At 27.6% G+C, this 17,223-nt stretch overlaps 1 protein-coding gene across 1 annotated transcript in view; it reads left to right on the top strand.

Moving 5' to 3' along the window:
* Positions 1-1,426: 1,426 nt before the first annotated feature.
* The window catches only part of Tango5 (Transport and Golgi organization 5), a 70,424-nt gene continuing 54,627 nt past the window's right edge, over positions 1,427-17,223 (top strand). The window contains exon 1 of the mRNA XM_043048657.3: positions 1,427-1,940. Within this exon, the coding sequence (XP_042904591.3) occupies positions 1,779-1,940 (162 nt within the window). The 5' untranslated portion in view covers positions 1,427-1,778. The remainder of the gene's footprint in view (positions 1,941-17,223) is intronic.

The raw sequence follows: 17,223 nt of genomic DNA, 5'->3' as shown, positions 1-17,223 counted from the left end.
ATAGTTATTACTTTCGTTTAAGTTGTGAAACATTTTTAGTAGTTATTTTTTAACGAACTTTGCAGTAATAAATAGTTTTGTTCTGAAGATTCAATAAATATATCTTTAGATTAAATTTTGTTCATTTCATTTTGTAAAGATATTTCGAAAAGTCATTTCTTTCGAGTAGGTATTATAAATATAAAAAAAATAAATAATAATAATAATTAATTTTCTTTTCATTAAATGCAAAAAAAAAGATAAGGAATATTTGCCGTATTACTCGATCTTCTGATCCACTATTTAATTAATAATAAAATTTCAATAAGAAATTTGCAAATCCTATTTAGCTTTTAAATTTTTTTTTTTATAAATTTATCACTGTAAAATAAAAATGTTACTGAAATTAAGAGGCTGTATATTAATATCAACTTTCTTTTTCTTTTCTTAAAAAGAAAAAAAAATACATAATAGATTCTAAAAATTAATTATTGTACCCCCCCTTCCCCATTTTTTTCCTATGAAAACAATAAATTGTTCAAAACATTTTTATTAAAAAATCTACTGTTTTATTTTGCTGGTATTTATATTAAAACTGAATTTGAAAAATGCAGCTTTTAAATTCAACGTAATTATGTAATTATGTAGTAACGTAATTATGTAGTTCTTAAATTCAAAGTTGAAATGCTTTTCTCCCTTTAAAATTTCGATATCTTTGTTAAAATATTTAAAATCGAAAAATTCAGTTTGATACCAAAAAATCAACGCAAAAAATATGTGAACATTTAAAACAGCGAAAAATTTCAAACAGTGATCAAAAAGTCTAAATATTTTTATGATTACTAATAAGAAAATGTTAAAAGGTTGATTAAAATTATTGTAAATACTATAGAAAAGTATGGGAATTATGTATGGAAATATTTCGAATTAAAATAAAATCTTACGTTTTTTTTTTAACATTAGAAACTAATTTTTCCATGATAAAGTTTCAATATAATTTAATAGATGGCGCCACATCGTGAAGAAGCATTTTCTTGAGGATGCTTTTTGTTTTGATTTATGTTTTCGGTTTGTTTTTAATTTTCCCTAATTTTTAATTTTGTTTTCTGTTTGAAAGAGAATATTTTTTTCTAAAGGAATCCTGTTCAATATTTTCTTTTAAATTGTAGGATGTATATGTTAGTTTAAGTAAAACATTTGTGTTCATCTTTTGAATTGGCGAGGAAAAGCGAGCTAAATAAAGACAAATTAATCTAAAGTAAAATTATTAGTAAAAATAAATAATAATGAATTATATCTGTGTTTTAAGAGTTCAAAATTAATTAAATTAATAATTTTTCGAATTCGAGGTACTTTTAACCTCAATCTGCCCCCTTAGTAACAACGATTGCTCCATTATCGATTAAAGTGCCTTTTATAAAGAAATTCAAAACTGGCAACAGCAACTATTAAAAAAAACATTTCTGCTTGAAACTTGGCGTCATCTTAAAGTGACGGATACCGAAACTTAGTCTGTTATGTTTACATTCTAAACTTAATAAGTAATTTAGTGCTTTTGTGAAATCCTCATCTCTTACTTAACGTAATTATAATGTTGTATTGATAGCCTGATAGTATTTCAAGCTATTTGAATAATATTTGTTGCTGTGCATTGTGATGGAAGTAACCGTGAAAAACAAATCAATAATTCATTTGATTGAACGTACAGTGTTGAGTCTTGTACGAGAATTTATATTACACAAATAATATCTGTTGTAATTTTAGAAAAAATATTTTTAGGAGTTTAATATTCAGATCCAATGGAGAGTACATCTAGCAAACCAAAAATGAACGTTCCTATGAAATCCAGTAAAAGTAAACAAAAATATGTAACTAGGGATTACAAAGGGATGTCTAAAGATGATTTGAGACAAGAATTACGGAAAAGAGGAATTAAAATAAGTGGGAAGAAAGCAGATCTGGTATGTAACGTAACTATGATTTTTATATTTATGTTCCTCTAAATTTTCAAAAATATTTTTGTGATGCCGTTAGTTAAAATCGTTTTTTTAACGAATATTTTGTTTCAATGATGAATTTATAGCTATTTTACTAGGTATCTAACATAATATAGAGGTAGATTCTATAATTTTGGTAAAATATATGTACGTTTTACGCAATTTGACATTAAACTGTGTAGAAAGAATAAAAATATGTAATTTTATTTTCTGTTACGAAAAATGTATAAATGTAATTTATAATGTAAATAACATAATAGTAAGGTAGATTTTATAGTTTCGTTAGTTTTGATTATAATTACCTATGTTTTGCAAAATTTGAGATAAAAACTGTGAAGAAGGAATAAAAATAAGTAATATTTCTTTATTATTTAATTTTCTATCACATATTATAAAGTTTAAAACTATTATTTTATTTTATGATATTAATCTAGAGTTAATACTTTTATATAGAATATGGATAGGAAATGCTTACAATTCGCAATTGCTTCGCAATTCCCAATTTTAAATAACTTAAGAAAAGGGGAAAACAAAAAGAAATCAAATACACCATTAAAGATCAGATATCTGAAATATTTTTATGCATTGCATTATTAAGACTCGTTGAACAATAAATACTTTTTATTACTAATTTTCAGGCATTGTAATTTTCCGAATTATTCATGTAAAATTGTAATTATTTTGTTCGAAGAATTAAATTTATTCTTATTTTCTAAGGAATGAATATGTTTCTTTTATTTTATATTAATAACGAATTTTATTATACTTTATCTATATTCCATTCGATATGCAACGTTATAATTTAATCATTTCTTGTGATTCTTTTTATTTTAAGTTTTTGCAAAAATTTTTTCAGCCTAAACCTTTAAAACAAATTGAATGTTTATTTTTAAAAAAAAATTTTCTCCCCAGAAATAAAAATACAACCATTTGCTATCTGATTCTCTTTTTATAATAAAGATACTTATTATATTTTTCTTCTTTAAACTATTTTTATGTAATGATAAGCAAACTTTTCTAATTCATCTTTGCTACATTGTAAAACCTTTGCTACCACTAGAAAGAATATTATGTCAAACAAGGGAAGCTATTATATAGCTATTTAATTAAAATAGAATTTTTTTTATCTGTTGTAAGAAATATTCTAAATTTTTATTTCATTATTATTATTTTTACTTATTTATGATTTATCGTTTACTTATGATTTATCTTTTCAAATATGCTGATTTTCCTTCTTTCTTTGTTTTTTTTTCTGTTTAAAATGACATCCTGTTAATTTGATAAGTTATACTTCTATATTTTGTTTTATTGTTTTATTTGCATGCAAATTATGTATTTCTTTTGTTAATAAAAATCTTGAAAATATTTAGTTCTGTTATTTTATTTTTGTGTCATTTTTACTTTTTTTTTCATTTTCTTCTATCTAAATCAGATTCTTATATCATTGATATAAACGAGCTTAATTTGTGATTTATTTTTACGAATATGTTCAATGTTTGGAAAATTTTTAATTAGTCATTGGTAAAAAAGATATTTAAATTTCCCTTCAAATTGCATAAATGTTTTTTCAATGACGATTTTTTTATCCTTATAAATAAAATATTTAAATCGTTTATTTATAGAATGGTAAAAAATTCCATTAATTTGAATAATACTAAAGAAAAAAATTTTAATAAATCAATTCTTAAGAAAGACATTTAAATTTCCTTTCAAGTTGCATGAATGTTTTATCGATGACGGTTTTATTTTTTTATCCTTATAAATAAAATATTTAAATCGTTTATTGATAGAATGGTAAAAAATTCCATTAATTTGAATAATACTGAAGAAAGAAATTTTAATAAATCAATTCTTAAGAAAGACATTTAAATTTCCTTTCAAGTTGCATGAATGTTTTATCGATGACGGTTTTATTTTTTTATCCTTATAAATAAAATATTTAAATCGTTTATTTATAGAATGGCACAAAATTCTATTATTTAAAATGATAGTTAAAAAAAATTTAATAAATCAAAACTGTGACTAAATTAATTATACAGTACTAAAATTAATCGTTTCTTTCTTTTATTATCATTCTATTTTAAGTATCACATTGTATTATAGAACTCCCTCAGCGCTTGAATTATTCAAGTATGTTTGTAACAATTTAGTTCGAGTTTCCAACTGTTAGTTACCATTTTAAAATTCAAGGCTCGGTCAGTGCCGGATTAAGCGGCCCTAGGCAATTCAAATTTTTGGGCCCTTAGATTAAAAATTTTTTTCTCGTATATTTTTATTTATTCAAATATAAAAGTATGTATCTTTTCATTTAAGAAAGCATATTTAAACTTCAAATAAATAATAATAAATTAGATTTTACTTTATTTTGTTAAATTAGAACTAAAAACTTTGAAAAAAATTGAAATTTATTAACACTTTACAAAATCAACACTACTATGAAATTGGTATTCAAAAATCTTTTTTTCTGCTCTTGTGATCAATAAACTCATCTATAATGTTATCAAAATTTATTTCACTGAGAACATCTTAATTTTTTAAAATTTATTTTCAAAAAGTCCATTCTAAGGGGGCCCCTAATCATTTTAGGCCATGGCCTAGTCTGTCCTAATGGATAATCCGGTACCGGGCTCGGTAGAACCTCTCCGTGGCAAATTCTTGTCGCGGATTTATTTCCTTCGAAAAATTATCTGTTACGATTTCTAGAGGCCAGTTCATGACATAAAAAAAAAATTCTAAAAATGTCCTTAGAATAAAGAAATTTCCTAGTATAAAACAAGAATTCTAATCTTGGAGCGTCATATCTTTCCTAAAATTTCATAATAACCTATAATAGTATTAAAACTTGTTTAATAAGAGAAACTGAGATGTAATTTTCATTTAAGTTTGAAATTAATTTTGAATGCAAAAATAACAAGACTATAAAACGGACTACTCTAAATAACTTTTGATCTAATCTTCACGTTCTATGACTGAATCGGGGGGGGGGGGGACCTCAATTATGATAATTAATTTCTGCAGATGATACTTTAAGTTATGAAATCAGGCATAAAATCATACTTTCTTTGAATGAACAAAAAATTTTTCTCCCAAATCATAGGAGGTAGTCGCAATCTGATAAATATGATCCTAATAATTTGGTTAGGAGAGCAGACCAAAGTTTCGACCCCTCAATATTAAATTTTATTTTTGCGTCTTTCGAAATATCTCAAGAACTTTTTAAGCAAACTGCAAAATTTTTTCACCCAATTATAAAATTTGTTTATCCAATGATAATTTCATGCAATATATTAATTTTTTTTAATAATAGTAAAAAAAACTGCAGGGCAAAAATTTTCAGTCCTGTGACAAGAATTTTTTTTTCTTTTTTTTGGAACTCACATTACAAAAAATGCAAAATTGAACGTTTTATAAAGTTATTATTAACGACATTTTAACGACCTTTCCTCATTTTTATAGTTACTCAAACAATAAATCATTTTCTATTCATTTTACTTTATGCGTTTGGCATTTAATTTTGATAGTTAACAATCCCGACCTCGAATTGAACCGTTGACTTACAAAAAGGAAAGAAAAAAACGCTGAGTTCGCATTTTGTCTTTGCCACTCCATCATAAGTTGTCGGAATTGGTTGTGAATTGTGTGCGCAAACGATCGCGCCTTTTTATTACTTCTCAATTTTCATATTTTATTGTTCGAAAAGTCATTCTATGACATATTTCCAACGTTCCCACTTTTTCGGTTTTTTCTCAAAAGAAAACAAATTTACTTATTATATTATTAAAAAACTAATTCCAGATAAAAATGTACGTGGGAAACGAAATATTAGTACATACATTATTAAAGTTGTTAGCTACTCTTTAGATAATGAATATGTATGATAAACTTACTAAGGAGAAAATAGTTTTTTTAACATTTAATAATTTAATTAATGCTTATGATTAAATGATGAATGTATGTATATTGGTACACTAATAAATTTGGTTTAGACAAGCAGTGTGTATGATTATCTATCTAGGAAAACGAATTATTTTGTAGTAATTGTGATCTAATTTTTTAATATTTAAAAACCTGCTCCAATGCTGCATTATCTACTGATAATATTCATTTTGGTGGAAAAATGTCGTCAAGTTGGCTATTTTTAAAAAAGTTTATTAACTTTTTAAATATTCTAAGTAATTTATCTGTGCTAAAGCCCAGATAATTCTTGACGGCAAGATTATATATATATAGTTTAAAATCATCACATTGTTCCACGTGTAAGGTACTTAAACAATGGCTTAAATACATCGGTTTGCTTCAAGTGCAAGGCACTTAAACTGTGGCTTTTTATATTTTCCTTGGCGACTGAGTTTCAAAAGAAAACAAACACACAATGATTTGAGAAAGAGCAGGAAAAAAACAATAAATTAGAAGAAATTAGGAGTGGAGTTAAAAATTATTTATTCAAAAGAAATAAATCTTGAGAACAATTTAGTTTTTAATTTCTATATCATTCTGCGTCTTTTTATATACTATCTTCAGGATCTTGCTGAAATATCGATGCGTGGGAACACGAGATGTTACGAAATCTTTCCTGACTTAGAACCAGTGTAGCATATTTACAATGGGAAGGATACCGTGTGTACGATCGCATATTGCGTCGATCATTTATCAGAACGTTATTGATAAATTTCTTCTTTTTCTAAATCGTCACCACTTACGTAAACTATCCTTCGTATTTAAGTAGGTTTTTGATGTTATTGTTATTGATGGTTTTTTTATTTCCTCATATGTTGTAATTCAATCTTGTTGAAAATAAACAGAAGAACCAAAACATCATATTTTGATTGATTTAAATCAGTGATCTTAATTTTCGAAAAAGAAAATAATAATTATGAATAACAATGGTAAGAACGTTGATCAGATGTTCTAAAAAAAGAATAAAGTTTTTCTTTTACATTAAACTCTCTTGTTCTTAAATTTCACAGCAAAATTAAATTTTTACTATAGTGGTCAGTCTTTTCGGTACTTGATTTATTAGGAAAAGTAAAAACTTTCAAAATTTCTTTACTCGTAATGAATTTCTGAGGTAATGGCAAATCGTTTAATTCCTACTTTTCTATAACTTATCACTGTCTGTCAATAAAACTTTACAATGAAGATCTTTATTGACATACCATTTATAGATAATGCTGCCACGAATTTTTTTTCAAAACGATAAGGGGTTGGTAGTTTAATTATTGAATCTCATCTTGCTTGCATAGCTGTCAACTTGTATGGTCTCTAGGTTGATTTAAATTAGTGGCAGTAAAATAATAATTTCAAAACAAGAAAGACTTTTCTGAACTTAATCTACTAGCCAAACTAATCTATTTCTTAACACTTAAATGCGTATCGACCTAACTTATAGATCTTATATACATTTATAAATAAATGCGGATGAATAATATGGTAATAATTATATAATATCTTAATAATAGATAAACAAATAATAATAATAATGCTGCTATTTTCATTTTTGTCCCAGATTAAACTAATAACATATCAATGAAATCTTATATTTTTGTTTCATATTAGCTCCAATTACATAATATTTTTTTAAGGAAAAAAAAAAGACTGAGGAGAGAGTTATTATGTAAGCAAATTTGCCTGTTCTTCAATTTTTTTTTTTTAATGACCTTTTAAAGAAGAATTCTGTTGTAATTTTTCTGGCTTTGAAAATGGTTCGTACTTAATCTGAATTTTTTATTTTGAACATAACTTAGAATGCACACTTAGGAAAATAGACATAGCTCAAAATGTATTTTTTAAGGAAAGGATTATATATATATATATATATATATATATATATATATATATATATATATATATATATATATATATATATATATATATATATATATATATATATATATATTAGCATTTTAACTATATTCTGTAGTTTCAAAAGACGGAAAAAAATAAATAAATATTAAATTCTTTTACGTATTTAATAACAAATTTATCTGAATAAGTCACAAACTTTTTTACTCAGATTCAGTGTTTTCAGAAGTTGCATATTCTATGTCATTGTTCGACGAGTAAAGTAAACAATGACTCGATGTTTTTTTTATACGAGAAAAAAACAATGATGTAGAAAAAACTATGAAGTTACAATTTTATTTTTTAAAAAAATAAAATACATTTTTGTGGTAATTGTTGAAATATCAAGCAAGACATCGTTTAAAAAGAGAAACATTTCCAGTCATGTGACAAGATTTTTTTTTTTCTTTCTGTAACTCACTAACATGACAAAAAATGCAAAAATGAACTTTTTATTAAGTTATTATTAACGACATTTTAACGACCTTTCCTCATTTTTATCGTTACTCGAACAATAAATCATTTTCTATTCATTTTACTTCATGCGTTTGGCATTTAATTTTGATAGTTAAAAATCCCGACCTCGAATTGAACCGTGACTTACAAAAAGGGAAGAAAAAAACCGCTGAGTTCGCGTTTTGTCTTTGCCACTCCATCATAAGTTGTCGGAATTAGTTGTGAATTGCTGCGCAAACGATCGCGCCTTTTTATTATTTCTCAATTTTCATATTTTATCGTTCGAAAAGCCATTCTATGACATATTTCCAACGTTCGCACTTTTTCGGTTTCTTTTCAAAGGAAAAAAAAAATTACTTATTATATTATTAAAAGACTAATTCCAGATAAAAATGTACGTAGGAAACGAAATATTAGTACATACATTATTAAAGTTGTTGGCTATTCTTTAGATAATGAATATGTATGATTAACTTTCTAAGGAGAAAAAAGTTAGTTTTATTAACATTTAATAATTTAATTAATGCTTATGATTAAATGATGAATGTATATTGGTAAACTTATAAATTTGGTTTAGACAAGTAGTGTGTATGATTATCAATCTAGAAAAACGAATTATTTTGTGGAAATCGTTAGCTCTCTGAATAATGTAGATTTTAATTTATTTATTTATTGTATTTAACAAACTTTTGATGATATACTATACTATTATTAGATAGCACTTAACCTTTCAGAAAAAGATTTAAAATAAAGGTTTCGCTTTATTAGATTAGAAGAAATGTGCTTGATAATTTTTGGATTTTTTTCTCAAAAATGCCAAGCAATAAAAACATGCGATTTATGGTTTTGAGTTAGTAATTTTAATCTGTACATTTAGTAGTTTTCAGAATTTCTAAAATTTTATTCTGTCTCAGTTTACATGAATGAAAACCGATTCGGATGATGATAAAAAAATTTTTTTTCAATGCAAAATTGATAAAAAATAAAGATTTCTATCAAAAATCTAACAATAGAAAAATACATAGAACTAAACTACTTTTTAAAAAATGCTGATTGTAGAATCGTATTGATATAATTTTATTAGAGAAAAATAAATGAAGAAATAATTTGAAATACCGCTCACCATACATTTCAAATTTTTATTAGATGATGGTCTTGTAATTTACAAGTTTCGTTTCGAAAGATACTGTTGAAAAGAAGGCAGTTAGCAGATTTTTGTGAGGTAAACGTTTTTCTTTTTCCTCAGTGGCACCACAGCCCTTGTTGAGCCTTGGCTTTCTTGAGATGTCTTTTTCCGTTTGGCAACCATACTCCAGTAATTGATTCTCAGAATGTCCAGTTCTTTTTCGAAACTATAAACTCAACTAAGGCGGCGTCTGCCCCTTCGGCTAGTTCTTATATGTTTAGCTATAGACAGTTCGATGTTCCTGTATTCTAACCAGATGTCCAGCCTGTTTGTCTTTTAAATGTTTGTGTTTTTCACGAAATTAGGCTTTTTAAAGAGTTAATATAATTCCAAATTTATTTACCTTCCCTATAAGTCATCCACTTTAGTTAAACCACAATTATATCTTAGGATTTTTCTCTTAAAAATTACCAATGTCTACTCATCTCTCGAGATTCAATACCCATATCTCAGACGCATATAATAAAACAGATCTTATAAGTGTTTTATATAAAAGAAATTTAGTTTCCTATTTTAGAAAGCTGTACTTCATGTATGTTTCAAGTTCGTAAAAACAACTGTTTGCATTTGTGATTCGTTTATGTATTTCTAAGGTTAGATCATTGTTGTTGTTGTCTAATTACTCCTAAATAAGTGAAATTATTCTTTTTTTCGAACTTGTAGTCGCCAATTTCCAGATGACTGGTTCGAAGATTTGAATTTAAACATGGCACACATTTGGAAGCAAGTATTTGGACGGACTTACTAAAATGTTTCCCCTGGTGTTTGTTTTAGAGTCTCTAATAACCTTTTTTAGAACTACATTAAACACCAGGCAGGCATCTAATTGACGTACGCTATTTTTTATATCAAGCTGTTTAGTTAAGTCAACTTGTATGCGAAATTGAACCTTTGTTTCTTTGAGGATTATGGTAAAAATAGAAACAAGGAATGTTAGTGTTGATGATTTGTCTATGACCCACATCCCTTTTAACATGGTTCTTAGAATCTCTTTCACCAAATTACTGGTACTGGTATATTCATGCTGAAACAGAGCTGCACGTGGGCTATTGGAGACGACTTGAGAAACATCACGGAGGATGATCCAGAGACAACATTCATACGTCACATACGTTTTACAGAGAGGACACATTCATACACAATGCATCTATCCACAGATCGTAATTTTGACCCGAACCCGAGCACGATCAATCTCCAATCCTGTACCTCCAGAGGTATTCATTTGTTATGAGAACTCGGAGGACTTTGCGACCCCGACAGATTTAGCTTGCGTTTGTCACCATTTTGCACACGGGGAGTCTTCGGCCGGCGGGAATCGAACTCACGACCCCTTAAACATGGGCCCAACGCCCTACCAGCCAGGCTATTCCAGTCCCTTTTCGCCAAGGAAAATAAAAAAGCCTCAGTTAACTAGACACAACGCTATAATCTTAAAATAGGATGTGACATCTAGCTGCATAGAATTATCTGGGCCTTAGAAAAGGCAAATAGTTTAAATATTTTAAAAGTTATTAAATTGTTTTAAGAGTCTCCAATTTGGTGACATTTTACCCCCTAGATGAGAATTATTAAAACCAATGCCTTATTCTTATTTTTTTTAAAAATTCTTATAAGCTCGGAAAATACAGCTTTGGAGTAAATTTTTAAATATTAAAAAATTAGACTTCAAATGCTTTGTTCTTTCTTAAAAGTGTGACTTTTCTCCCTATTGACGTTTTGTTCCCTTTTCAAAATAAACATAGAGTACGATAGCTAAAGATGAGCTAAACTTGAACTAATACTCATGAGTAATTGTTGCAAACTTACATCAGTTATGAAAATAGCATATTATTCGTAAAAATGCATAATTGCATGCGATGATAGAGCTTTCGATTAATCAATGGGACTTCAATTTATCCAAACAGAAGTAGAACTGCAAATCTTTCGCTACTAAAAGAAAAATCGATTTTTTTTCTATAGAAAGCAATTAATAAAAATAATAATTAAACTTAGTTATATTCGAAGATTAGTTAAGTAAGCGACAGCATACACTTTTACAAATGGATTGAATGTTATACACTCAGATTCCGCTGTAGAAAACCGTCTGGGGACCAATAATACTAAGTCCATTATGAATTATGAATTGTTCACTGTGTTCAAAATCTTTGAAAAAATATTTTTTATCAAATTACATTAGCTTTGTTGGAAAAAGTGATTGCAACAGTACATAATTTTTTTTATAAATTATTAACCAATGCAATAAGTTGAGTTCCTCTATAATAAAATTTCTTTACAGTGAAAGTCTGCTTATAACAAAAGTTTCAATCGGAGCGTTCAATAACGTTCAAAGTATTCTCCATATAACGAAGTGCTTGTCTCCTTATAACGCATTTGTTAATCATTTATGTTTTTAATTTCCATTTTTTTAAAAAATCTATTTTCATCATTTTTGAAGAATATAGTTTTACTTTTGAAAACACATCTGTGTCATTTTGCTACAGTTAAAATATTTTTTTTAGAAAACTGTAGTAGTGTTGTTAAGAAAAGTGCTTGCAATAGTATATAATTTGATTCATAAATTATTAACTAACGCAATATGTCGTGTCCCTTTACAAAGAAGATTTTTTACGGCGAAAATCGTACAACATAATTTTTAATCGGAATTCTGAATAACATTCGAAATATTCTCTATATAACGAAGTGTTAGTCTTCCTATAACGAATTTAGATGTTCAATTTTCGCCTTTTTTATTTCCGCCACTTTTGAATAATATACCTTTGAAAACAAATTTGTTGTTATGTATTTTTGAACGTATCATATTAACTAATTTTGCTATATTTATTTAAATACTTAGAAAAAATAAATTTGAGCTCACTAAAGACGAACTACCAATTTCTTAGTTATCCACTATAAGCGTATGGAATAACATCCGTTAAATAGCAGCTCGGACGGGACCACTAAAAACGCTCTCAACAATGGAGTGCTTAATATATATTTGGTTCATTATAGTGGGTATATTACTTGTAAGAAGGAAATGTGAAACTTCTATAGACGAACTACCAATTTCTTAGTTATCCACTATAAGCGTATGGAATAACATCCGTTAAATAGCAGCTCGGACGGCACCACTAAAAACGCTCTCAACAATTGAGTGCTTAATATATATTTGGTTTATTATAGTGGGTATATTACTTATAAAAAGGAAATGCGAAACTTCTATAGACGAACTACCAATTTCTTAGTTATCCACTATAAGCGTATGGAATAACATCCGTTAAATAGCAGCTCGGACGGGACCACTAAAAACGCTCTCAACAATGGAGTGCTTAATATATATTTGGTTCATTATAGTGGGTATATTACTTGTAAGAAGGAAATGTGAAACTTCTATAGACGAACTACCAATTTCTTAGTTATCCACTATAAGCGTATGGAATAACATCCGTTAAATAGCAGCTCGGACGGGACCACTAAAAACGCTCTCAACAATGGAGTGCTTAATATATATTTGGTTCATTATAGTGGGTATATTACTTGTAAGAAGGAAATGTGAAACTTCTATAGACGAACTACCAATTTCTTAGTTATCCACTATAAGCGTATGGAATAACATCCGTTAAATAGCAGCTCGGACGGGACCACTAAAAACGCTCTCAACAATGGAGTGCTTAATATATATTTGGTTCATTATAGTGGGTATATTACTTGTAAGAAGGAAATGTGAAACTTCTATAGACGAACTACCAATTTCTTAGTTATCCACTATAAGCGTATGGAATAACATCCGTTAAATAGCAGCTCGGACGGGACCACTAAAAACGCTCTCAACAATGGAGTGCTTAATATATATTTGGTTCATTATAGTGGGTATATTACTTGTAAAAAGGAAATGTGAAACTTCTATAGACGAACTATCAATTTCTTAGTTATCCACTATGAGCGTATGGAATAATATCCGTTAAATAGCAGCTCGGACGGGACCATTAAAAACGCTCTCAACAATTGAGTGCTTAATATATATTTGGTTCATTATAGTGGGTATATTACTTGTAAAAAGGAAATGTGAAACCTCAAAAGACGAGCTACCAATTTCTTAAGCGTATGGAACAAAGCGTATATAACATCAAATAAGTAACAGTTTTAACGGGACCACTGAAAACGTTTACTACAATCGAGTGTTCATTATAGCAGGGTTATATTGTATTTATAATTGTATTTGATTGAGATAAATGTCTCTCTCTCTCTTAGATAATTACGTTATAAAGAAACTATAGGACGCTTCTGTTTCTTTTGCTGATTACGACATATTAAATTGTTGAGAATTTCGCATCATTTGCAAGCGTAATCACTACTTGGTAAATTTCCATCTCTATAACAAATTACAAAAGAAAGTGTAGAACTAAACAATGCTCTTTCCATAATGAAAAAAAGAGAAAAACATAATAGAGAAAACAGCAGCAGACAAAGCAATAAAAAGAAAGAGAGATAGCAAGGCCAATAAACTTTCTCGTAAAACACAGTTTACTGAGGAGTTTTGGACCTAAATTCACTATTCCTGCTTTAAAATGTTTTCTCTCTCTGTATTATAATCTACTTCTATTCTTAAAGCATACCTAATAAAAAACAAAAACTTTTTTACAGGTGTAATGCATTATTAACGATAGTTTTATTAAGCTCAAATTAAAAATTCCCTCGATTTAACAGTAATTTTATTTTATAAAAATTTCTTCAGAAGCAAATTTCAAATTTTTTGTAAAGAAATGAAAATATAGCAAATAAGTATCATTCATACCCCATATAGTATAAGAAAATTTATTTAGATATAGAATATCGATGCTGAAACTTTAAGTTTTAAAAATGCATTGTATTACAGAACTAGTATCTTAAAACTGGCTATTGTTTAGCTAAGAGGATTAAAAATTCTAAAACATTATTCAAATTGTCCTATTCTTAATTTCTGATAGAAGTTGGTAAAAATTTGAGAAAATTTCCCCTTCAGTTTAATCACGCTAAGAACTTAAATGTTGAATGGATGCTAAGATTGATGAAATATTTGCTAAATCCTCTACCAATTTTAATTGGACGCTGTGAATACAATAATAAAACTATTTTTTTTAGTGTTCGTGTGACTGTTATAACATGAATAAAAGCAACATTAAAACAAACATTAATCCCCTTAATGTTTGTAACATTTTATTCCCATTATTGCTACTGAATTTCAAACACTTATGGAAAAATGCCACAAAATCTACTTTTATCACTATTGTGTTACTTTAGTACTCTCCATGTACTCAAACAACACCAGAATTGCTTGAAGCATCTACCAGTCGTTGATAATAACATTGCGATAAGATCACCTCTTAAAAATTTTCGGCTAATGGGATTAAAAATTCTAAGCATTATTCAAATTGTCCTATTCTTAAGTTTTGATAAAAGTTTATCAAAATTTGTGACAATTTTTCTTTAAGTTTAATCACGCTAAGAACCTTAAATGTTGAATGGATGCTAAGATTGATGAAATATTTGCTAAATCCTCTACCAATTTTAATTTTTAATTGGACGCTGTGAATACAATAATAAAACTATTTTTTTTAGTGTTCGTGTGACTGTTATAACATGAATAAAAGCAACATTAAAACAAACATTAATCCCCTTAATGTTCGTAACATTTTATTCCCATTATTGCTACTGAATTTCAAACACTTATGGAAAAATGCCACAAGATCTACTTTTATCACTATTGTGTTACTTTAGTACTCTCCATGTACTCAAACAACACCAGAATTGCTTGAAGCATCTACCAGTCGTTGATAATAACATTGCGATAAGATCACCTCTTAAAAATTTACGGCTAATGGGATTAAAAATTCTAAGCATTATTCAAATTGTCCTATTCTTAAGTTTTGATAAAAGTTTATAAAAATTTGTGACAATTTTTCTTTAAGTTTAATCACGCTAAGAACCTTAAATGTTGAATGGATGCTAAGATTGATGAAATATTTACTAAATCCTTTACCAATTTTAATTTTTAATTGGACGCTGCGAATACAATAATAAAACTATCTTTTTTTTTAGTGTTCGTGTGACTGTTATAACATGAATAAAAGCAACATTAAAACAAACATTAATTCCCTTATTGTTCGCAACATTTTATTCCCATTATTGCTACTGAATTTCAAACACTTCTGGAAAAATGCCACAAGATCTACTTTTATCACTATTGTGTTACTTTAGTACTCTCCATGTACTCAAACTACATCAGAATTGCTTGAAGCATCTACCAGTCGTTGATAATAACATTGCGATAAGATCACCTCTTAAAAATTTTCAGCTTATGGGATTAAAAATTCTAAAACATTATTCAAATTGTCCTATTCTTAAGTTCTGATAAAAGTTGGTAAAAATTTGCGAAAATTTCCCCTTTAGTTTAATCACGCTAAGAACCTCAAATGTTGAACGGATGAAATATTTACTATATTTAATAATATTGATGAAATATTCACGAAATCGTCTACCCATTTTAATTTTTAATTGGATGCTGTGACCAAAATAATAAAACCTTTTTTTTTCACTGTTCGTGCGACCGTTGCAACATTAATAACAACATAAAAACAAACATTAATCCCCTTAATGCTCGTTACACTTTATTTTCGTTACTGCTTCTGATTCAAACACGTCATGGGAAAAATGACACAAAATCTACTTTTATCACTACTGTGTTACTTTAGTACTTTCCATGTACTCAAACAACACCAGAATTGCTTGAAGCATCTACCAGTCGTTGATAATAACATTGCGATAAGATCACCTCTTAAAAATTTTCGGCTAATGGGATTAAAAATTCTAAGCATTATTCAAATTGTCCTATTCTTAAGTTTTGATAAAAGTTTATCAAAATTTGTGACAATTTTTCTTTAAGTTTAATCACGCTAAGAACCTTAAATGTTGAATGGATGCTAAGATTGATGAAATATTTGCTAAATCCTCTACCAATTTTAATTTTTAATTGGACGCTGTGAATACAATAATAAAACTATTTTTTTTAGTGTTCGTGTGACTGTTATAACATGAATAAAAGCAACATTAAAACAAACATTAATCCCCTTAATGTTCGTAACATTTTATTCCCATTATTGCTACTGAATTTCAAACACTTATGGAAAAATGCCACAAGATCTACTTTTATCACTATTGTGTTACTTTAGTACTCTCCATGTACTCAAACAACACCAGAATTGCTTGAAGCATCTACCAGTCGTTGATAATAACATTGCGATAAGATCACCTCTTAAAAATTTACGGCTAATGGGATTAAAAATTCTAAGCATTATTCAAATTGTCCTATTCTTAAGTTTTGATAAAAGTTTATAAAAATTTGTGACAATTTTTCTTTAAGTTTAATCACGCTAAGAACCTTAAATGTTGAATGGATGCTAAGATTGATGAAATATTTACTAAATCCTTTACCAATTTTAATTTTTAATTGGACGCTGCGAATACAATAATAAAACTATCTTTTTTTTTAGTGTTCGTGTGACTGTTATAACATGAATAAAAGCAACATTAAAACAAACATTAATTCCCTTATTGTTCGCAACATTTTATTCCCATTATTGCTACTGAATTTCAAACACTTCTGGAAAAATGCCACAAGATCTACTTTTATCACTATTGTGTTACTTTAGTACTCTCCATGTACTCAAACTACATCAGAATTGCTTGAAGCATCTACCAGTCGTTGATAATAACATTGCGATAAGATCACCTCTTAAAAATTTTCAGCTT

This window comes from Parasteatoda tepidariorum, chromosome 2 (assembly GCF_982258835.1).
Source record: "Parasteatoda tepidariorum strain Cologne lab strain chromosome 2, Ptep-v5.0, whole genome shotgun sequence".
NCBI classification, from domain to species: domain Eukaryota; kingdom Metazoa; phylum Arthropoda; class Arachnida; order Araneae; family Theridiidae; genus Parasteatoda; species Parasteatoda tepidariorum.
Note: the sequence above shows the minus strand (reverse complement) of the source record. Positions and strands in the feature narration are given on the sequence as shown.